Source organism: Thamnophis sirtalis, unplaced genomic scaffold (genome assembly GCF_051295495.1).
Source record: "Thamnophis sirtalis isolate CommonGarterSnake01/CBP01778 unplaced genomic scaffold, rThaSir2_p1.2 scaffold_3, whole genome shotgun sequence".
Taxonomy (NCBI): Eukaryota; Metazoa; Chordata; class Lepidosauria; order Squamata; family Natricidae; genus Thamnophis; species Thamnophis sirtalis.
Window position 1 is genome coordinate 30,742,976 of NW_028261383.1, and position 17,984 is coordinate 30,760,959.

Sequence of the window (17,984 nt, forward strand, 5' to 3'; positions counted from 1 at the left end):
GTGCATTGATTCATAATAGACAATACCGTATTTTTCAGAGTATAAGATGCACAATTTTCCCTCAAAAAAGAGGCTGAAAAATCTGGGTATGTTTTATACAATGAATCCAGCATTTTTGGCCCTCTGAAACCCCACCACTTTGCAAAAATGGCCGTGCATAGCCTTTAGGAAGCTTCCTGGGGGCTGGGGAGGGCAAAAATGAGCGAAAAACATGGAATTTTTTGCCTCCCCAGCCCCCAGGAGCACTCTATAAGTCTTCTAAAGGCTATGCATGCCCCCTTTTTTTGACAAAAAACAGGCCCGTTTTCATGAAAAACATGCCATTTTTCGGAGGTCTGCAGAATGCAAAAACCTTTAAAAAAATTGCCTCTTCAAAAACCTGATGCATTTTATACTCCGGTGCGTCTTATACTCTGAAAAATACGATATAAGGGAGTTAGTTGAGGGGTGTAATTGGTTATACCCCCAGGCGCAACTGTTAATTCTCGTCTCTCTGGATATTTAATCCCTTAGTCAGGACTGGGGTAGTTGGCATAAAGTTTACAGACATGCCTCAGCAAGTTTAGTCTATTCATTGGATAAGAAAGAAGCCGCAGAGTCACAGATTTATCCATTGGTGGGAGTAGAATTCAAATTCCTTATATAGGTCTAACGACCTAGCTTTAAATTCTACGCTCTTTTCCCACTGCCTTTCCAAGTCAACAGATCCTTGGTCATTTTCCTGACGGCCACGGAAAGTACCACATGGCCCATGGTTCTCTTTCTGGCCAGAGACTGTTCTATCTAACCTCGCAAGCTTCATTTCTTAACACGTACAGGTATCCTCTACCTTACGACCACAGTTGGGACTGGAATTTGGGTCATAGGTTGATGTGGTTGAAAGTGGAGTCAATATGTCACCAGAGATAATTTTGTGATCATTTTTTACCACAGTCGTTAAGCAAAACGCATGATTGTTAAGCGAATCTTGGTTCTCCAATTGTCTTTTTTTTTTTTTACTGAAACCAGCATTTATCATTTATGATCTTTGTAGGTCTGTAAAGCATAAGTAAGATCATAAGCACAGGTGCTGTTTCACTTAGTGACCACTTTGCTTAACCACTGAGTTGCTGGTCCCAACTCAGTTCGTTAAATAAGGACTAACTGTATTTAACCTGTATATCTGGGTACTACATGCTAAGGTATGGTTTTACGACTGTTATGACCAGAGGTGGGTTCCTACCAGTTTGCACCTATTCGGTAGAACCGGTTCGTCAAATCTACCGAACCGATTAGAAGCGGTTCCACCAGTGGACCCGGAAAGCAGGCCACACCTACAGAAGAGGTTCCAAAAATTTTTGAAACCCACCACTGACACACAGACACACACACACACAGACAGACTGACACACACAGAGAGAGAAAGATAAAGAAAGGAATAAATAAATAAATAAATAAATAAATAAGAAAGAAAAAAGAGTGAGAGAGATGAAAGAAAAAAGGGACAGAGAGACAAAAGGAAGGAAGAGAGAGAGAGAGAAAAAACACATGGCCGGCAAGCCACTCCCACCAGGTCACATGGCCGGCAAGCCACTCCCATAAAGGAGGCCACAGAGTAGGTTCCAAAATTTTTTGAAACCCACCACTGGTTATGACTTATGACTATAATGAGTAGGCTGCATTACAACTGCAGTTCAAGGACTATATATAAAAGAATCTTGTCAAGTCGGAAAACACATCTCTTACCTCTGTGATGGCGAACCTGTGGCACACCAGCCGTTGCCCTTTGCTCTTCCGGGTTATGGCCCGCACATACGTGCTGGCAAGTTGGTCTTTGCATGCATGGGAGCACCGGAAACTGGAAGAGCAGCTCCATGGCACACATGTGCATGCCGGAAACTGGAAGCTCAGCTTCCCAGTGCACACATGTGTTTCAGGGAGCTTCTCTTTCAGTTTTTGGCTTCCCTGTGCACATGCGCTTGGGTTTTGGCACTTGGGGCCAAAAAAGTTCACCAACATTATCTTACCCCCTCACTTTTACAGTCCAAGAAACCAAGTGTCCCTTCTGAGATGTTTTCCATGTCCTACTTCCTTCTGTGGGTCGAGATATCTCTTATCTTATCTGCACCTCTTCCTTCTCCCATCTCTCAAGTGTCAACCCTGAAGCTGACCTGACCGGAGCCATCTTGGAGCTTCAGTGTTGCCACACTGGAGTTGAGGGATAGGGAGGGGGGATTAGAGAGAGCTGGGATTTCTAGCCAAAACAAAATACTTTCTCTTGGGAACCAAGGACATTCTCACACCTGGTCAGAGGAAGGAGGAGTGATGTCACCAGGCAACCAGATGGCGCCTTGATTGGACCATGTGACTGATTGTTTGGGGTTGAGAGAAAACTTTCTCTTTTAATTAGGTGAAAACCGCAGGAACCTTCAGAGTCGGTTTTCACCAGATTTGTGCCAATATGATATCTCCAATAAAACTATTCTTTGAGGAATTCATCTGCCTCAGAGTTTTCCTTGCTATGGATCTATTACTTGGAACCCTGATATTAAGCATATTCCCAATGATCATTACATCTATAGAACTGGGGCTACCACCAAGAAGGCTGCCCTCTTCCCTGCTATCTTAATTTCGAATTTAATATATTTTGGTAGATACCTGCAAGGAATGGAGCAGCTGTCCCAGCTTTTTTCGGGCAATGCCATATTGCTCAGAATGCACAGCTTGAAGGATCTCTTTGCGAACGTGCAACAGCCAGCTATTGGCAGAGTGAATGAGCTCCGAATCGAAGTGGAAAATGGGGTCATCCCGGGTCGTATTCCCAAAGTCCATGGCGGCATTGGCGTTGGCCACTTCTGCAATGGCTCCACGGAAACGCTTGGCCGACACCTCAGGACCATAGAAAGCGGCAAAGATGTCATCAGCCAATAGGGTCTTGTCCTGTTGAGGTGGAATCAGAAGTAAAGTCAAACAACATGTTAGATAAGCCCACCCATTCCCCGCCCCACCCCAATAATGTAGAGAAGGAAGAGTGTGTTGAGGGGAAATGAAAAGATAGGTCTCAACTGAAATATATATATATATATATATATATATATATATATTATATTTATGCTGATAAATATATATATATATATATATATATATATATATATATATATATATATATATATATATATATATATATATATATATATATATATATATATATATATATATATATATATATATATATATATATATATATATATATATATATTAGATTTTTTACAACCCCTGGTAAGCCCCAATTATGGGAGGAAGCTAACTGCTTCCATTCTCTGTCCTTCGGCTCGTCACAAGAGTCCATCACAACAGAAACCCAATATTTTTACTGTTGCCTTTGTTATATTTGTGTTTTTTTATTTGTGCTGATAAATAAATAAAGGGAGACTAGTATAGATCTATTTCAAGCTATTTAGCTCTCATCAGCTAGCCATACCTTTATGGTATATATATACATATATATATATATACATACACACACACACACACACACACACACACACACACACACATACATACATACATACATACATATATAAAAATATATAAATATCAAGATATTTAGCTCTCATCAGCTAGCCATACCCTTACTGGGATTCAAACCTGGGCTGTATTACATATTAGGCAGATGTGTTAACCATTAAGCCACAAGGTTCTCCTCCTTTATCAGCTGAGCCAGGGAAATAGGTATGTATTTATCTAAAATAGCTTGAAGTAGATCTATACTAGTCTTCCTTTATTTATTTATCAGCACAAATACAACACAAATGTAACAAAGGCAACAGTAAAAACATTGGGTTTCTGTCTGGATGGTCTCTTGTGACAAGCCAATAGACAGAGAAAGGAAGCAGTAGGCTTCCTCCCATATTTGGGCATACCAGGGGTTGTGACACTAAATACATACATACATACATACATACATACATACATACACACACACACACACACACACACACACACACACACACACACACACACGCATATTTCATCAAGCATGAATTAGATAATAGATATAAGTATAAGCATGATTATGAATACATGAAATAAATACGAATACAAGGGAATATTAGGACAGGAACGGTAGGCTCGCTGGTGTGCTTATGCACGCCCCTTAAAGACCTCTTAGGAATGGAGTGAGGTCAACAGTAGACAATCTAAGGTTAAAGGTTTCTTCCTGTCAATGCCACTTCCCTTCCAATTCTTCAAAGTTTTTTATTTGGCAGGTAGTCCTCGCTCAATGACCGCTTTGATTAGTGACCACTCAAGGTTCCAACAACACTCCAAAATCTTATGGCCCAGATTCAAAGTTCTGACACTGCCCCCTCATGGTCCTTTATGGCCATTTGTGGCATTCTGTGGTCATATGACCTTGATTTACGACTTGTTTTGCTAGGAACTAGCAAAACTACTTCCAGTTTCTGGCAAAAGTTACTCATTACAAACAATGGCTTTGCTTAACAACTGCCATGTTCACTTAATGACTGCCCCATTCATTGAATGACTGTTGCAGAATAGGTCATAAAATCATGTTGGTTGCGTAATTGAAAACATCAGTATCAGCACTAGCAACCTCTGTCACCTACAACAATAAAGGAACTGACCTCAACTGGGAATTGACAATTACGGTAATTGGCAGTAAAAAACAAGTAAGCTGGCCAGACTGACTGTTTTTTGGGGGGTAGGTTTGCTGATAAGCAATGAACAAGATGCAATTTGGAGGTGTTTGAGCAAGATTCCCCCCCACCCCCTTGGTGGCATTGCAACTCAGGTAAATAAAGGAGGGCTTTCTACAATGTCATTTGAGCTACAAGCAATTCTTACTTCCTGATATTAATTCCGAAATAACATATAAGATTACCAGGTTCTGTACGGTGGCGTACAAAATTAGACAAAGACTAATTAAAAGCAAATGAACATGTTTGAGCGGAAAATGGCTCCGTCTCAGCATTACCCATTGGTAATTTTTTTTTTTATTATGCCAGCTGTTGTATTGTACCTTCCTCAGGTTTGTTAGGGGCTCTATAATTCTAGAGTTTAGGTTAATTTCATCTGATAAGAACGATGCTTTTAAGCGTTTTTTTAAGTGCATCATTCCTCATTATTTATTACTGAATGTTCTGGATATTCAAAAACTATTTTCTTCTGGATAGATTAACACTTAAAATTAAAGAGAAGGAAGAAACAGAATATTTTTTAACATGGGATGCGTTTTATCAACGGCTAACTAACAGAAGCACAAGTTAGAATTTTAAAAGCTTAAGAGAATGATTAATTATATAAGGAAGGTATATTGAAATGGATAAGCAAATATTATATGATTATTAATGTTATGAATATTATCACTATTATGATTATTTCTCAAAATTAATTGTACTCAGACAACACACTGTTCATGTGGACATTGATTTTTTTAATGTTTACTAAAAATGTATAAATATCTCTATCTATCTATCTATCTATCTATCTATCTATCTATCTATCTATCTATCTATCTACCTACCTACCTACCTACCTATTTATCTATCTATCTACCTACCTACCTACCTACCTATTTATATATCATCTATCTATCTATCTATCTATCTATCTATCTATCTATCTATCTATCTATCTATCTATCTATCATCTTTCATCTTTCATCTATCTACTTACCTATCTATCTATCTATTTATCTATCATCTATCTACTTACCTACCTACCTATTTATTATCTATCTATCTATCTATCTACCTACCTACCTACCTACCTACCTACCTACCTACCTATTTATCTATCATCTATCTACCTACCTACCTACCTACCTACCTATTTATATATCATCTATCTATCTATCTATCTATCTATCTATCTATCTATCATCTTTCATCTATCTACTTACCTATCTATCTATTTATCTATCATCTATCTACTTACCTACCTACCTATTTATTATCTATCTATCTATCTATCTATCTATCTATCTATCTATCTATCTATCTATCTATCTATCTATCTACCACCTACCTACCTACCTACCTACCTACCTATTTATCTATCATTTATCATCTATCTACTTACCTATCTATCTATTTATCTATCATCTATCATCTATCTACTTACCTACCTATTTATCATCTATCTATCTATCTATCTATCTATCTATCTATCTATCTATCATCTATCTATCTATCTATCTATCTTCTCCTCTTTTTTATTTCGGCTGATTAAAGGCTGCAATAAAGTTATTTGATTTGAATGTCATTGAGGGAACTGAATTGCTATAATTCAGATTTGGACATTTAATGGCCTCCAGGCCACATCCAGCACATTGGCTGTCCCTGTCCCGCCGGCATGAGGTCAATTGGAAATCTGAAAACAAATGTAAATAAGTGAACACTATGTATGCAATACAACTGCACTGCTTTCATTTTGAAGGTGACCACTATTTTTTTCAATTTACGCATGTCCATGTGTGGGGCTCAACGCATCTTCACCGCTCTGTTGGTTCAGCCCTCCTCAACAGTAAAACTCCTCATGTGGTCCCTTGGGAAAATTAATTGTCCACCCCAGCTGTAACCTGTCCCACTTTCCTGCAGATATCTCTGTTCCTTCCACCTCGCGTTCCTTTCAGGTATCCACATCCAGTTCTCTCTCACCTTAAAGTCCTCTTCTTGGATGCGATTCCCCTTGGTAGGGTGAGGTATCTCCAAAAAGAGGCGAAGAGTGATGTTCAGAATTGCATCTTCAGTCATGTCCTGGTGGGTGATGGATCCCCAGGTGAAGCCCATGGTCCGAGACCAGATGTTGGGGAAAAACCCGTGGACTTCTTGCAGTGGCAAATGAACCAACATCAGCATCCACAGGAGATGCCCAAGGCAGTCCAAGGGATGGTCCATATTGGATACATTTATCTGAACCTATAGAAGAAAGAGAATTGCTGTGAGACGAGGTCCTAGTTTCTGTATTGTCATTGTACAGTCAGTTGTGCAGTCCTTCCTTGCTCCCTCAGCCATTGAAGGCCACCCCACCATTGTGGTGAAGAGAAGCAACTTTGGATTTCAACCATAGAAAGGAACAGAGAATGACTGAGCACAGCAGAAGCTTAAAGCTGAGCCCTTCAAAATGGAGGAACGGATGCTGAGGCGCAAAAGGAGATTAAAATGGCCCCAAACGTTATCAGACGTTAGTGAGGCCCTAAAACCCTGGTTAAGTTCCCATGTCCGGGACACTGACTGTGCTGAAGAGCCCCTTTCATGGTTATTTTGCTAACTGGCCAAGTATCTATCTATCTATCTATCTATCTATCTATCTATCTATCTATCTATCTATCTATCTATCTATCTATCTATCTATCTATCTATCTATCTATCTATCATCTATCTTTATTTATTTATTTTGGACATTTCTGTTGTTTTTATTGTTTTAAAAAGCTGTACTAGAGCGTTTAAATTCTAAGCCACTGAATCATTGACTGAGACGGGTGGCTACAGAAATTGAATGAATGAATAAATAAATAAATAAATAAATAAATAAATAAATAAATAAATAAACAAACAAACGTAAGAATGCAGGTAGTCCTCGACTTACAATTTGAGGCTCAATTGAGCCCCAAATTTCTGTTGCTCAGTGAGACATTGGTTAAGCGAATTTGGCCCCGTTTTACGACCTTTCTTGCCACACTTGTTAGTGAATCAACGGCAGTTAAGTTAGTGGCACAGTTGTTAAATTAATCTGGTTCCCCCATTGACTTTGCTTGTCAGAAGGTCGCAAAAAGTGATCTCAAGCCAAGGTGGCGCAGTGGTTAAATGCAGCACTGCAGGCTACTGCTAGATCAGCAGGTCAGCGGTTCAAATCTCACCAGCTCAGGGTTGACTCAGCCTTCCATCCTTCCGAGGTGGGTAAAATGAGGACCCAGATTGTTGGGGGCAATATGCTGACTCTCTGTAAACCGCTTAGAGAGGCCTGAAGGCCTATGAAGCGGTATATAAGTCTACTGCTATTGCTATTGCTATTGCTAATCTCACCTGACCCACAGACCAGGGGTGGGTTCTGGCCGGCTTTCCTGCTAGTTCGCTTCTGCGTGCGATTTCCGTGCATGTTTCAATTAAGCATGCACAGAACTTAAAAACAAGATGACAGCACTGACCAGGGAACCGGTTCGGGGGCGTGGCAGGCCTGGGTCACTGCCAGTTCCAGTGACCCAGGCCACTATGCCACTACCAGTTCGGCTGAACTGGGCCGAACCAGTAGGAATCCACCTCTGCCTGGGACATGGCAACCGACAGTTGCCATAGGTCTGGATTTTGATCATGTGACCATGGAGATGCTGCAACGGTCAGAAGTGTGAAAAACGGTCATATGTCACTTTTTACAGGGCTGCAGTATCTTCAAACAGCCGCCAAAGGAACTGTTGTAAGTCAAGGACTACTCGTATAACTTTTATAAAATATAGCCGCCCAGAGTTGTTTGGAAAAGATTTTGGTTTATTTGGCTTCTGTTATTCTTGCTTTTTTTTTTTAACTACATTTTAATCATGCATACAGAAATAAATACCAATCTTCAGTTATAGTGATGTTAGGCGATGTTCCACAATGATAGGATGCTGGGTTATGCTTTCCTAAGATCCACATGGGGACACGAAAAGGGAAATGCTATTTTTGAATAATCACATCAGACGGTAAGACCAAAAGATCCAAGTGATCTATTTTCTGTGATGGATTGATCATCAAACTCCCTGAATTACAGCCCCCTCAGCGTGTTCATTTCACTGTATATCTCTAGCAGTGGTGGATTTCTACCAGTTTTACTACTGGTTTGCTCATGGGTGCGCATTCTCTCGCATGCGCAGAAGCGCCAGGCGGGTGGGCGGAGCCTCCCACCACTGCCACTACCAATTTGTACGAACCAGGCCGAACTGGGAGCAACCCACCTCTGCTCTCTAGATCCAGTAACATTTTGACATTTTTATTTTGTTCGTTTAAAAATCGTGTGTCCTTCAACAGTTTACCACAATCCCATCAGCAGATATGTTTGCAGGGGGCAATATGTTTGATTAGGTTGATAAGTAACTTTATTGTTGACCGAACTCAGCTATTTTGAGTACACATCTTGACCAATGGCAAACTACAGCAGATATTAGTCCTTAGAGATGACCTTGCTTGAACTTGTTCAAAAACTAAGCAGCATCAGCTTGGCAAGTATTTCAGTGGGAGATTATGCTACAATCCCCAGGCGATTATTATTTTAAAAGAAATCTGCGAAAAAAGACAGTAACAAGAAAACTTCATAAGTACGTTCCCATACTCACTAATACCTGACCTAATCCTAAGGGAGATTTCAATCAGTTGCAGAGCTTTTTGAGCAAATATTTACATTTTTAAAGTAGCTTTTCGTCTGAATCTATGCTACAGAAGCAGAAGGGAAACAAGGAAAATCTTAAGTAGGTGCTTAGATGTATGTGCCTCTCTCCTTACAAGTGACATTTCTAGAGAAATTGGAAAAGAGATGAATGTTTAAAAAACCAATTCCTAGTAAACTATTTAAGAAGACACACCCAGACGTTTTGCAAGATAACAAACCTGAGCATATTTTGCCCATGAATGTACTATATACCAAAATAAAGACTCTGGGCGGCATGAAAAATTAATGGTTGGATGAACTAACTTATACCACTACAATCAAATAACTAGTTTTCAGAGAATGTCTTATTGGTCAGAGTAGAAATATAAAGGATTGTATAGTGGGGAACATTAAAATTCAAAATGCGTATTGAAATCTCCCAGAAGTTCAGGAAACACTTTGCAAAATCATTGGATAAGGGACATTTCATAGGCCTCTTCTACTGGAAAATAATTTATTGTTTGTTCATTTAATTGCATATCCTAGAATTCCCATGCAGTCCCCATCTATGTACAGATCACTCACTGATTTCGCTCCAGCAAATCATCTTACAAACTGCCTTGCATGGGTTTTATATTTATAAACAAGACCTCAAGAGCCTGCAGTCACGTTGTATAATTAATCTGTTTTATGGGACTATGAGTAAGTCCTCTTATTTAAGAATGGAAAACACATCATCGATGAACCATCTTTAGACTTGAATGGTTGAAAGGTTAATTTTAGATGCAACTGGACATCAACTCCTTTGCGAGAATATAATAATTCTAATTGATCATAAGGACTAGATGTTGCACCATCTTATCATAAGGAATTTTATCAACTTTCTAATCTACCAGCATTATCAACTGCTTCAATTCCTCCATATCTTTCTTTATGGCATTCATTTCTCTTAAAAGAACCTCTTTGTTTACAGAATTCCTCATTGGATCAATTGCCACTGAAGTTGAGAAATGTAAGGATTTGTGGAGATTGAGGGAGAAGAGCAGGGAATGACACAAGTAAAGTTAGAAGATATTCCCCTAAAATTAGAAGAAGAACCAACAAGACCAAGTACCTTCCCCCAATTTTTTGGATGTCCCCTTATAACTGTGATGGTGAACCTATGGCATGCGTGCCAGAGGTGGCATGCAATGCTCTCTCTGATAGCATGCGAGCTGTTGCCCCAGTTCAGCTCTGCTGTGCAAGCACGAGCACCCCCCACCAGCCAGCTGGTCTTTGGGTCTCTGCCGCGCATGCACTGGGGATGGGGCATATGTGGGGGCCATGTAGTGGGGTGCACGTGCTTTGGGCACTCAGTCCTGAAAAGGTTAGCCATCACTGCCTTATAATATTTAAACTGGATGCAGGCCAGGCAGGGAGGTAGAGATCAACTCGAGTAGGAGCTAAGTTTCACTTCGACTTGGTCCATATCCCAGTCTTCTAAACCTTCCTAACCATTTTCACCATCCTCTGCCTCAGACTTTCTAATGGTAAGGCTGGCTCATAGTAAGATGAGAAAAGCAACATCCCACAATTGTTAATAGCAGGAGTGAATGATTGTAGGTCACTGAAGAATTTGGAGCCAATTTGGTGCAGTGGTTAAGACGTCAGTCTAGAAACCAGAGGACTGTGAGTTCTAGTCACACTTTAGGCATGAAGGCCACCTGGATGACATTCGGCCAATCTCTCTCGCTCTCTCAGCCCAACCTAACTCACAGGGTGGTTGTTGACAGGAAAGTGGTATCGAGTATGGTTGCTGCTGTTATATATTTATATATATATATGCCAAATACCACTCATTCATCACAAAATCTCCAGAACCGTAAAGCTTACAAACATGAAATTAGGCACATATGTTTCTCTTGGCTTCTAGGTGCTTGCTAAGAAAGGATTTTTCGAAATGTCCATCAGATCATTAGTATTTCTTATACAGTAATTAACGCTCTGATGCTAAGGAGTTCTACTCCCCCTCCTCACCTGAAAAGTTCTCTGTTCCAACTGCCAGTTGCCTCACATTCTGTTACCTTAGTTCAAACTGGCAGAGGTTCCACTCCTTCACTCCGGAGCAGCTTGGGGCTCCTTACATACTAAACGTCGGTACCTCCCCCAAAATGTCTATGCCTTCCACGTATGGAACTGCTTCTGGACTCAAGGTTGTGGGAGCGATATTCCCTTATGTGTTTCAATCACCGACCACCACTGAGCCAATGGATAGAACTGGAGTGAACCGGATTTCTCGTGCATTGCCCGATCACATAGGTTTCTCGCAAAGTACGGGTATCCAGTTAGTAAAGTAATAAAGGCGAAATTAACATAGGAAATCATGCTTATCAGAGGGGGTAAGCCATTGGGTTGAGTTTGGGGGGCCCTTCTGTTTAATTAGCCAATTGGAAGATTAGATTTCTGCCTTCAAGGCCAACTCTGGAGGGAGGTCTGAAGCCCTACCCAGCGTATGACATGCATGTGACCTAAATTGCTACAGGCACCTGCGCCAAATTGAAGCATTTCTGGTCTGTCTGCTTTCTTGCCCTTACCTCCCCTCCCGCTGGACTTAACACATACCAATCTGGGCAACGTAACAAGAAGTGAGCAATAAAATCCAGCCAGAAGCAAATTGTTCTGGAATTGAGCAAGTGCAATGTCAGACAGTGGAAGCTACAGAGAGTCTCCCCGCCTCGCCCCCCCCCATGTCAACAGTTTTATTCCCCAATCTCACAACAACTCTCATTTTTTGTGAGTCTCCGTCTTGAATTTTTTTTTCCTTTCCCTCACTTTGCACAAACTCCCTGCATGTTGACAGTTAAGATCTGGCCTGTTTCTGAGAACTTGGCTGGCAAAGCAGTCAGTTTGGTTGGTTAAGATAACAGCCCCTAGGAGTGAAGGCACATAAGCACGAGTGTGCGCACACAAACACACACACACACACACAAACACGCCAACTGTAAAACTGCAAGGAGCAGCTGATAAAGGGCTCATTCTCTCTCTCTCTCTCTCCTCTCTTCCCCTCTATCCCTTGATACATAGTAGAAAATGCTCCACAACAATGAACCTGATTGTTTGTTTTTCCTTTCTCTCTCTAAAACTTGCAAAACTAGAAGCTGTATGAGAATCTGGAACCATCATCTTGTATACATTGACTGATTTGACAGAATAATAAGACCACAGAGTAACAGAGTTGGAAGGGACCTTGGAACGCTTCTAGTCCAACTGCCTGCTCAAGCAGGAAACCCTACATCAATGATGGCTAACCTTTTTGTCCTCGTGTGCCGAAAGCATGCGCGCGCCCACACCCACAATGCAATGCGTGCACAACACCCTCCCACATGCCCCACCCCTGCGCATGCATGCGCTGCCCTCTGTGCTCCCCCCAGCCCACCCATGAATGTGCGCACGACTCCACCACCCCGTTTTGGGCCTAGCAGACCTCCCTGAAGCCTCCTGGGACCAAAAATGGGCTGTGGGGGTGTGTGCAGTCCCCCTACCCCGTTTGGACCTAGCAGACCTCCCTGAAGCCTCCTGGGAACAAAAATGGGGCATGGGGGCACGCTGCACCCCCTGTGCTCCCCCGCATACGTGCTCATCTCCCACATGCATGGCAGAGACACAAAAATCAGCTGGGCGGCAGGGGGCGCAGGCACATGCATGGTGGAGCTGAGCTGGGCAGAATAATTTGATTCCCTCTTCTTTGTGGCAACCCCTGAGATATTGGAATACTGCTATCATGTCTCCCCTAGTCCTTCTTCTCATTAAACTAGACATATCCAGTTCCTGCAACCGTTCTTCATATGTTTTAGCCTCCAGTCCCCTAATCATCTTTGTTGCTCTTCTCTGCACTTTTTCTAGAGTCTCCACATCTTTTTTACATCATGGTGACCAAAACTGAATGCAGTATTCCAAGGGTGGCCTTACCAAGGCATTATAAAGTGGTATTAACACTTTGTGTGATCTTGATTCTATCCTTCAGTTAATGCAGCCTAGAACAGTGTTGGCTTTTTTGGCCGCTTCAGCACATTGCTGGCTCATATTTAAGTGATTGTTCACTAGGACTACATGACCTCAATCCCCAGTCTGTGCAATCAGGCACAATGGCTGTTTCTCATGTCCCTCTTAGCTTTACCTTATGGTTTAGTATTGCAAACAACTAAGTTCTGTTAGCTCACTAAGCCAAACTCACATTTTGGCTTCTTACAAGCACATTTTCCCTGCAATAAACAATGTGATCAACTCTATACAGGTATTCCTCAACATGACCATAATTGGGATCAGACCTTCTGTTGCCAAGCAAGTTTATTGTTAAACACTCAATTTTATGACTATTTCTGCCAAGGTTAAGTGAATCATTGATATTGTTAAGTGAATTAAGCGGTCGTTAAATGATTCTAGCAACTTCCATTGACTTTGTTTGTTTAGATGCCATTTGGGAAGGTCACAAATGGCAATCACACAACCCTGGGGATGCTGCAACTGTCACAAATACATGCCGGTGGGTTCCGGATCCCGTTGCAACCGATATGCTGCAACAGGGCCGGGCGTCCACCATGTGCACGCGCCCAGCACGCGCCCAGCGCATGCATGCGTACTTACTGCCTGTGATGCTCCAGCTGCTCGGTGGAGCATCGCGCAGGTGCCGTACGCTCCATGCGCGAAAGCCCCGATCGGCTGAAATACAGGCGAGGAGGGCGAGTGGGTGGGTAGGCCCTCTGGAGCACCGTACCGAAATGGTACCTGGTGCTCCCAGCAGGCACTTGTATGCCTGTACCGGGGCGTATCGGTCGTATCCCACTGTGTCAGTTGTTAGTGCCCATATTCTGATCACATGACAGTGGGGATGTTGCAACTGCCATAGGTGTGAGGACTGGTCATACGTCACCTTTTTCAGTGCTGCTGTAACTTCAAGCAGTCACTAAATGAATGATTGTAAGCCGAGAATTGCCTGTAGCAGTCTTTCTCAACCTTGGTGGCTTTACGAGGGAAGGACTACAACCCCTGGAATTCCCATCCACCTTAAAGCCACCAAGGTTGAGAAATATTGCACTAGAGAAGGGGTGTCAAACTCGATTTCATTGAGGGCCGCATCAGGGAACCCGGGGGGGGGGGAGTATCATGTGGACAGGAGGGCCTGACCAGAGTGGGTGTGGCCAGCTCAATGTCAATCATGTCTGGGGCACCTGTAGTGGCCCAAGCCCCTCCTCCCCAGTTCCAATTTCAGTTTGATCGGCTTCCTGCAGAGCTCTGAGAGTGAAAACAGCCGCGTCTCCCACGAATTCTGCTTTCGGTGGCAGAGGGCTGCCGGAGGCCATTGCAGCTGAAAACGGAGCTTGGGGAGGCCACCTACTAAGGCCCCATCCTTAGTAATGTAGACATAAAATTAAATGAACATTGCATATTTTGAAATGCTTTATCATGGGAATGATTTCCAAAGAGACAGATTTCAGCCTCCTAGAGCATCTCCAGGGATTTGCTGCACCAGTTTCGCTAAAATGGCTTTAAGCTGAATATCACCAATATCAAATTTTTAAAAGCTTCAGTCTCATCCACATTCCGTATTTCTACTCATAATTAGCCCATGTAGACTGAATAGGGAGATTACTAAAAAAAAAAAAAAACCCTGTATCATTCCCTCAGAGATGTGAATGTGAATGTTAAAACATAACAAGCTGCAAACAACAAGAAGCTTAGAAAAATGTGGGGAGGGAAGCTATTTAGAACACAGAGTATCAATTTAAACACCAATCTAAAAACAGAGCTGACTTTCAAAATTGGCAAAAATAATTGTAGGAAAGTAGAATCAGCAACGTCGCCGTTAACTCCCTTTTCGCTGGCAGAGGCTCCGCGGGCTGGTCCTTCGCTGTTTCCAGGGCAGCCCTGCCGGCCAGATCTAAGCACCTTGTGGACTGCATCCAGCCTGTAGGCCTTGAGGTTGACTCCATAACACTAGACGCAGAGGTTCCCAAACTTGGCAACTTTAAGATTTGTGGACTTCAACTCCCAGAATTCTCCAGCCAGCTCGAGCTGGCTGGAGAATTCTGGGAGTTGAAGTCCACAAGTCTTAAAGTTGCCAAGTTTGGGAACCACTGAGGGATTATGCATTTTGAACTGCGTTAACTACCATCAATTATCATGAGGAAAATGTCTCAGTGACAGCATTTTCCATTCTGATCCTTTCTTCTGATTACCATTATACAGTACATTAATATGGTATTTGCCGATAAAGTTTCAAAACAATCTATATTTGGCATTACATCTATAGCATTTAATCATCATAATATATTAACTGGAATAGATCCACGTTTGCAAATTCATAATTTGTTGCAAGCGACTTGTTTTGCGTCCCAACCTATAGATAGAAAAATGCCTGCAAGACTAAACTAAATCAAATTCCCAATTCCATGCATGAGTCACTTCGTTAAAAACAGATTACAATCAGCAGAGGCGGGAAATAATTCCAATTAGGTTCTTATGCTTGCAATTTAATCCCTAAAATGGTGGCTTTTGATTACAGAAACACCGTATTATACAACACTATACAACTTTTGGCACCTTAAAGAGGAACAGCCTTTATGGCACAACATTTTGCTTACCCGAGCCAGGATTAGTCAACCTCTTAGAATATAGAATAGAGTTGGAAGGGACCTTGGAGGTCTTCTAGTCCAACCACTTGCTTAGGCAGGAAACCCTACACCACTTCCAACAAATGGTTATCCAACATCTTAAAAACTTCCAGTTTTGGAGCATTCACAACCTCTTTTTAATTGTTTGTCTGTTTGTTTTCAACTGCAACGTTTAACCTAGGGTGTTGTAAGTAAACAGTGCCTCTGACTATAATCAAATAATCAAAGTTTGTCCCTTTCTTGAGATGCAGCTCCTATCACAACTGAACAACCACAACCAAAACACTCAATGCAGCTCTTCCATCTTCCCTGGCTATTTAGACATGCAAACAAGTTGGAAAACAGCAGAAAATGCATCCGATGATATTCTATGGAGTAGCAGCCCAGCCTACTGCACAGCCAAAACTGTTACTGCATAATAAACATGTTGACTACTGTAAAAAGCTTTCCAGGATTTTTTTTTTAAAAGATGACCAGTGCATAAGGTAGGAAAGTGGATAAAATACTAAGTTTGAATTGGCACAGAGGGGCTGAACCCGAAACACAATGCGCTTGGAACTATCTTCCATCCAGAGTCGCTTCAATAGTAAAATGGGTGGCATATTACTTTAATAAATAAATATGTAACAATCAAAGGAAAATGACACTCTGGCTCCTTTTCAGGTGTTTGTGAACAAACGAAGACAGCAGCATGTGAACTACCTTTAGAAGGAGAATAATCCATTCTCAAAGGTCTAAGGGCTCAGGTGCAAAACCACGAACAAGTGTTGCGTTTAAAAGCTCGCTGATTTATACCAAGGCTACCCTTCCGTCACCCTGGAGCGGGCTGGATCTCGACTCTCATCATCCCCAGCCGGCAATCCGGGAAGGCGACTTTAAGCAGGTGCATCCTTCCCACCCGAAGATCTCCCGCTCCCGATCCGCGGGCCCCAAAGGATCCTTCCCTAAGGCCTCCTCCCACCCCAGCTGCAAAGTTCTCGGCCAGACCCACCAGCCAGCTTGGGGTGGGGCAGAAGTCACCTTGAGCGCCCGAGCGCGCCTGCCGCCTCTGCCTTCTCGGCTGCTGCTGCTGCGCTTACGGGCGGCGGCGCTCCTCGGCCGGAGCCTCCGATCTCCCTTACCAGCTGGGAAAATAGCGGGCGAACAGCGCCAGGAGCTCCCCAGGCAGGGAGGTCGCTACAGGAGCCGACTACAATTACAGCACACGTGAGCAGAGGGCGGAGAGGACTCTGCAGGACCTAGGCGCTCTGGCTCTCCTTCCCTCCCTGCCTCCCCCTCCCTCCCTCCCTCCCTCCTCTTCTCCTTCTCTCCTTGCCTCCCTGCCTCTTTCTCTCCCTCTCCCTTTATTTCTCTCCCCCTCTCCCTTTCTTCCTGTCCTCCCTTTCTCTCTCCCCCTCACTCTCTCCCTGCCTTTCTCCCGCTCTCCCTCTTTCCTTCCCTCTATTTATCTCCCTGCCTTTCTCCCTCTCTCCCTGCCTCCCTTCCTCTATTTATCTTCCCCTTCCCCTTTCTCCCCTCCCCCTCTCCTCTATTTCTCTTCCCCTCTTTTCTTCCTGTCCTCCCGTTCTCTCTCCCCCTCCCTCTCTCCCTGCCTTTCTGAGGACCCAGATTGTTGGGGGCAATATGCTGACTCTCTGTAAAACCGCTTAGAGAGGCCTGAAAGGCCTATGAAGCGGTATATAAGTCTACTGCTATTGCTATTGCTATTGCTATTTCTCCCGCTCTCCTTCCTTTCCTCTATTTCTCTCCCTTTCTCCCTTCCCTTCCTCTCTCCCTGCCTTTCTCCCCCTTTCCCTGCCTTTCCCCCCTCTCCCTCTCTCTCTACCTTTCTCCCTCTCTCCCTACCTTTCTCCCCCTCTCCCTCTCTCCCTGCCCTCCTTCCTCTATTTCTCTTCCCCTTCCCCTTTCTCCCCCTCCCGCTCTCCTCTATTTCTCTTCCACTCTTTTCTTCCTGTCCTCCCTTTCTCTCTCCCCCTCGCTCCCTCTCCCTCC

General features: G+C 42.9%; 1 protein-coding gene across 4 annotated transcripts in view; it reads right to left on the reverse strand.

The window, feature by feature from the left end:
* Window positions 1-17,207, reverse strand: part of VWA7 (von Willebrand factor A domain containing 7) — a 46,010-nt gene extending 28,803 nt beyond the window's left edge. The window contains exons 1-3 of one of the 4 annotated variants that reach the window (XM_087708503.1): window positions 17,013-17,207; window positions 6,660-6,920; window positions 2,638-2,919 (exon numbers count right to left, since the gene is read on the reverse strand). In XM_087708503.1, coding sequence (XP_087564629.1) covers window positions 2,638-2,919; window positions 6,660-6,899 — 522 coding nt within the window. In that variant the 5' untranslated portion in view covers window positions 6,900-6,920; window positions 17,013-17,207. Of the gene's footprint in view, window positions 1-2,637; window positions 2,920-6,659; window positions 6,921-16,694; window positions 16,901-16,983 lie in introns of those variants that run through there. The other 3 variants (XM_087708502.1, XM_087708504.1, XM_087708505.1) reach the window with 3 other exon arrangements.
* Window positions 17,208-17,984: the final 777 nt, after the last annotated feature.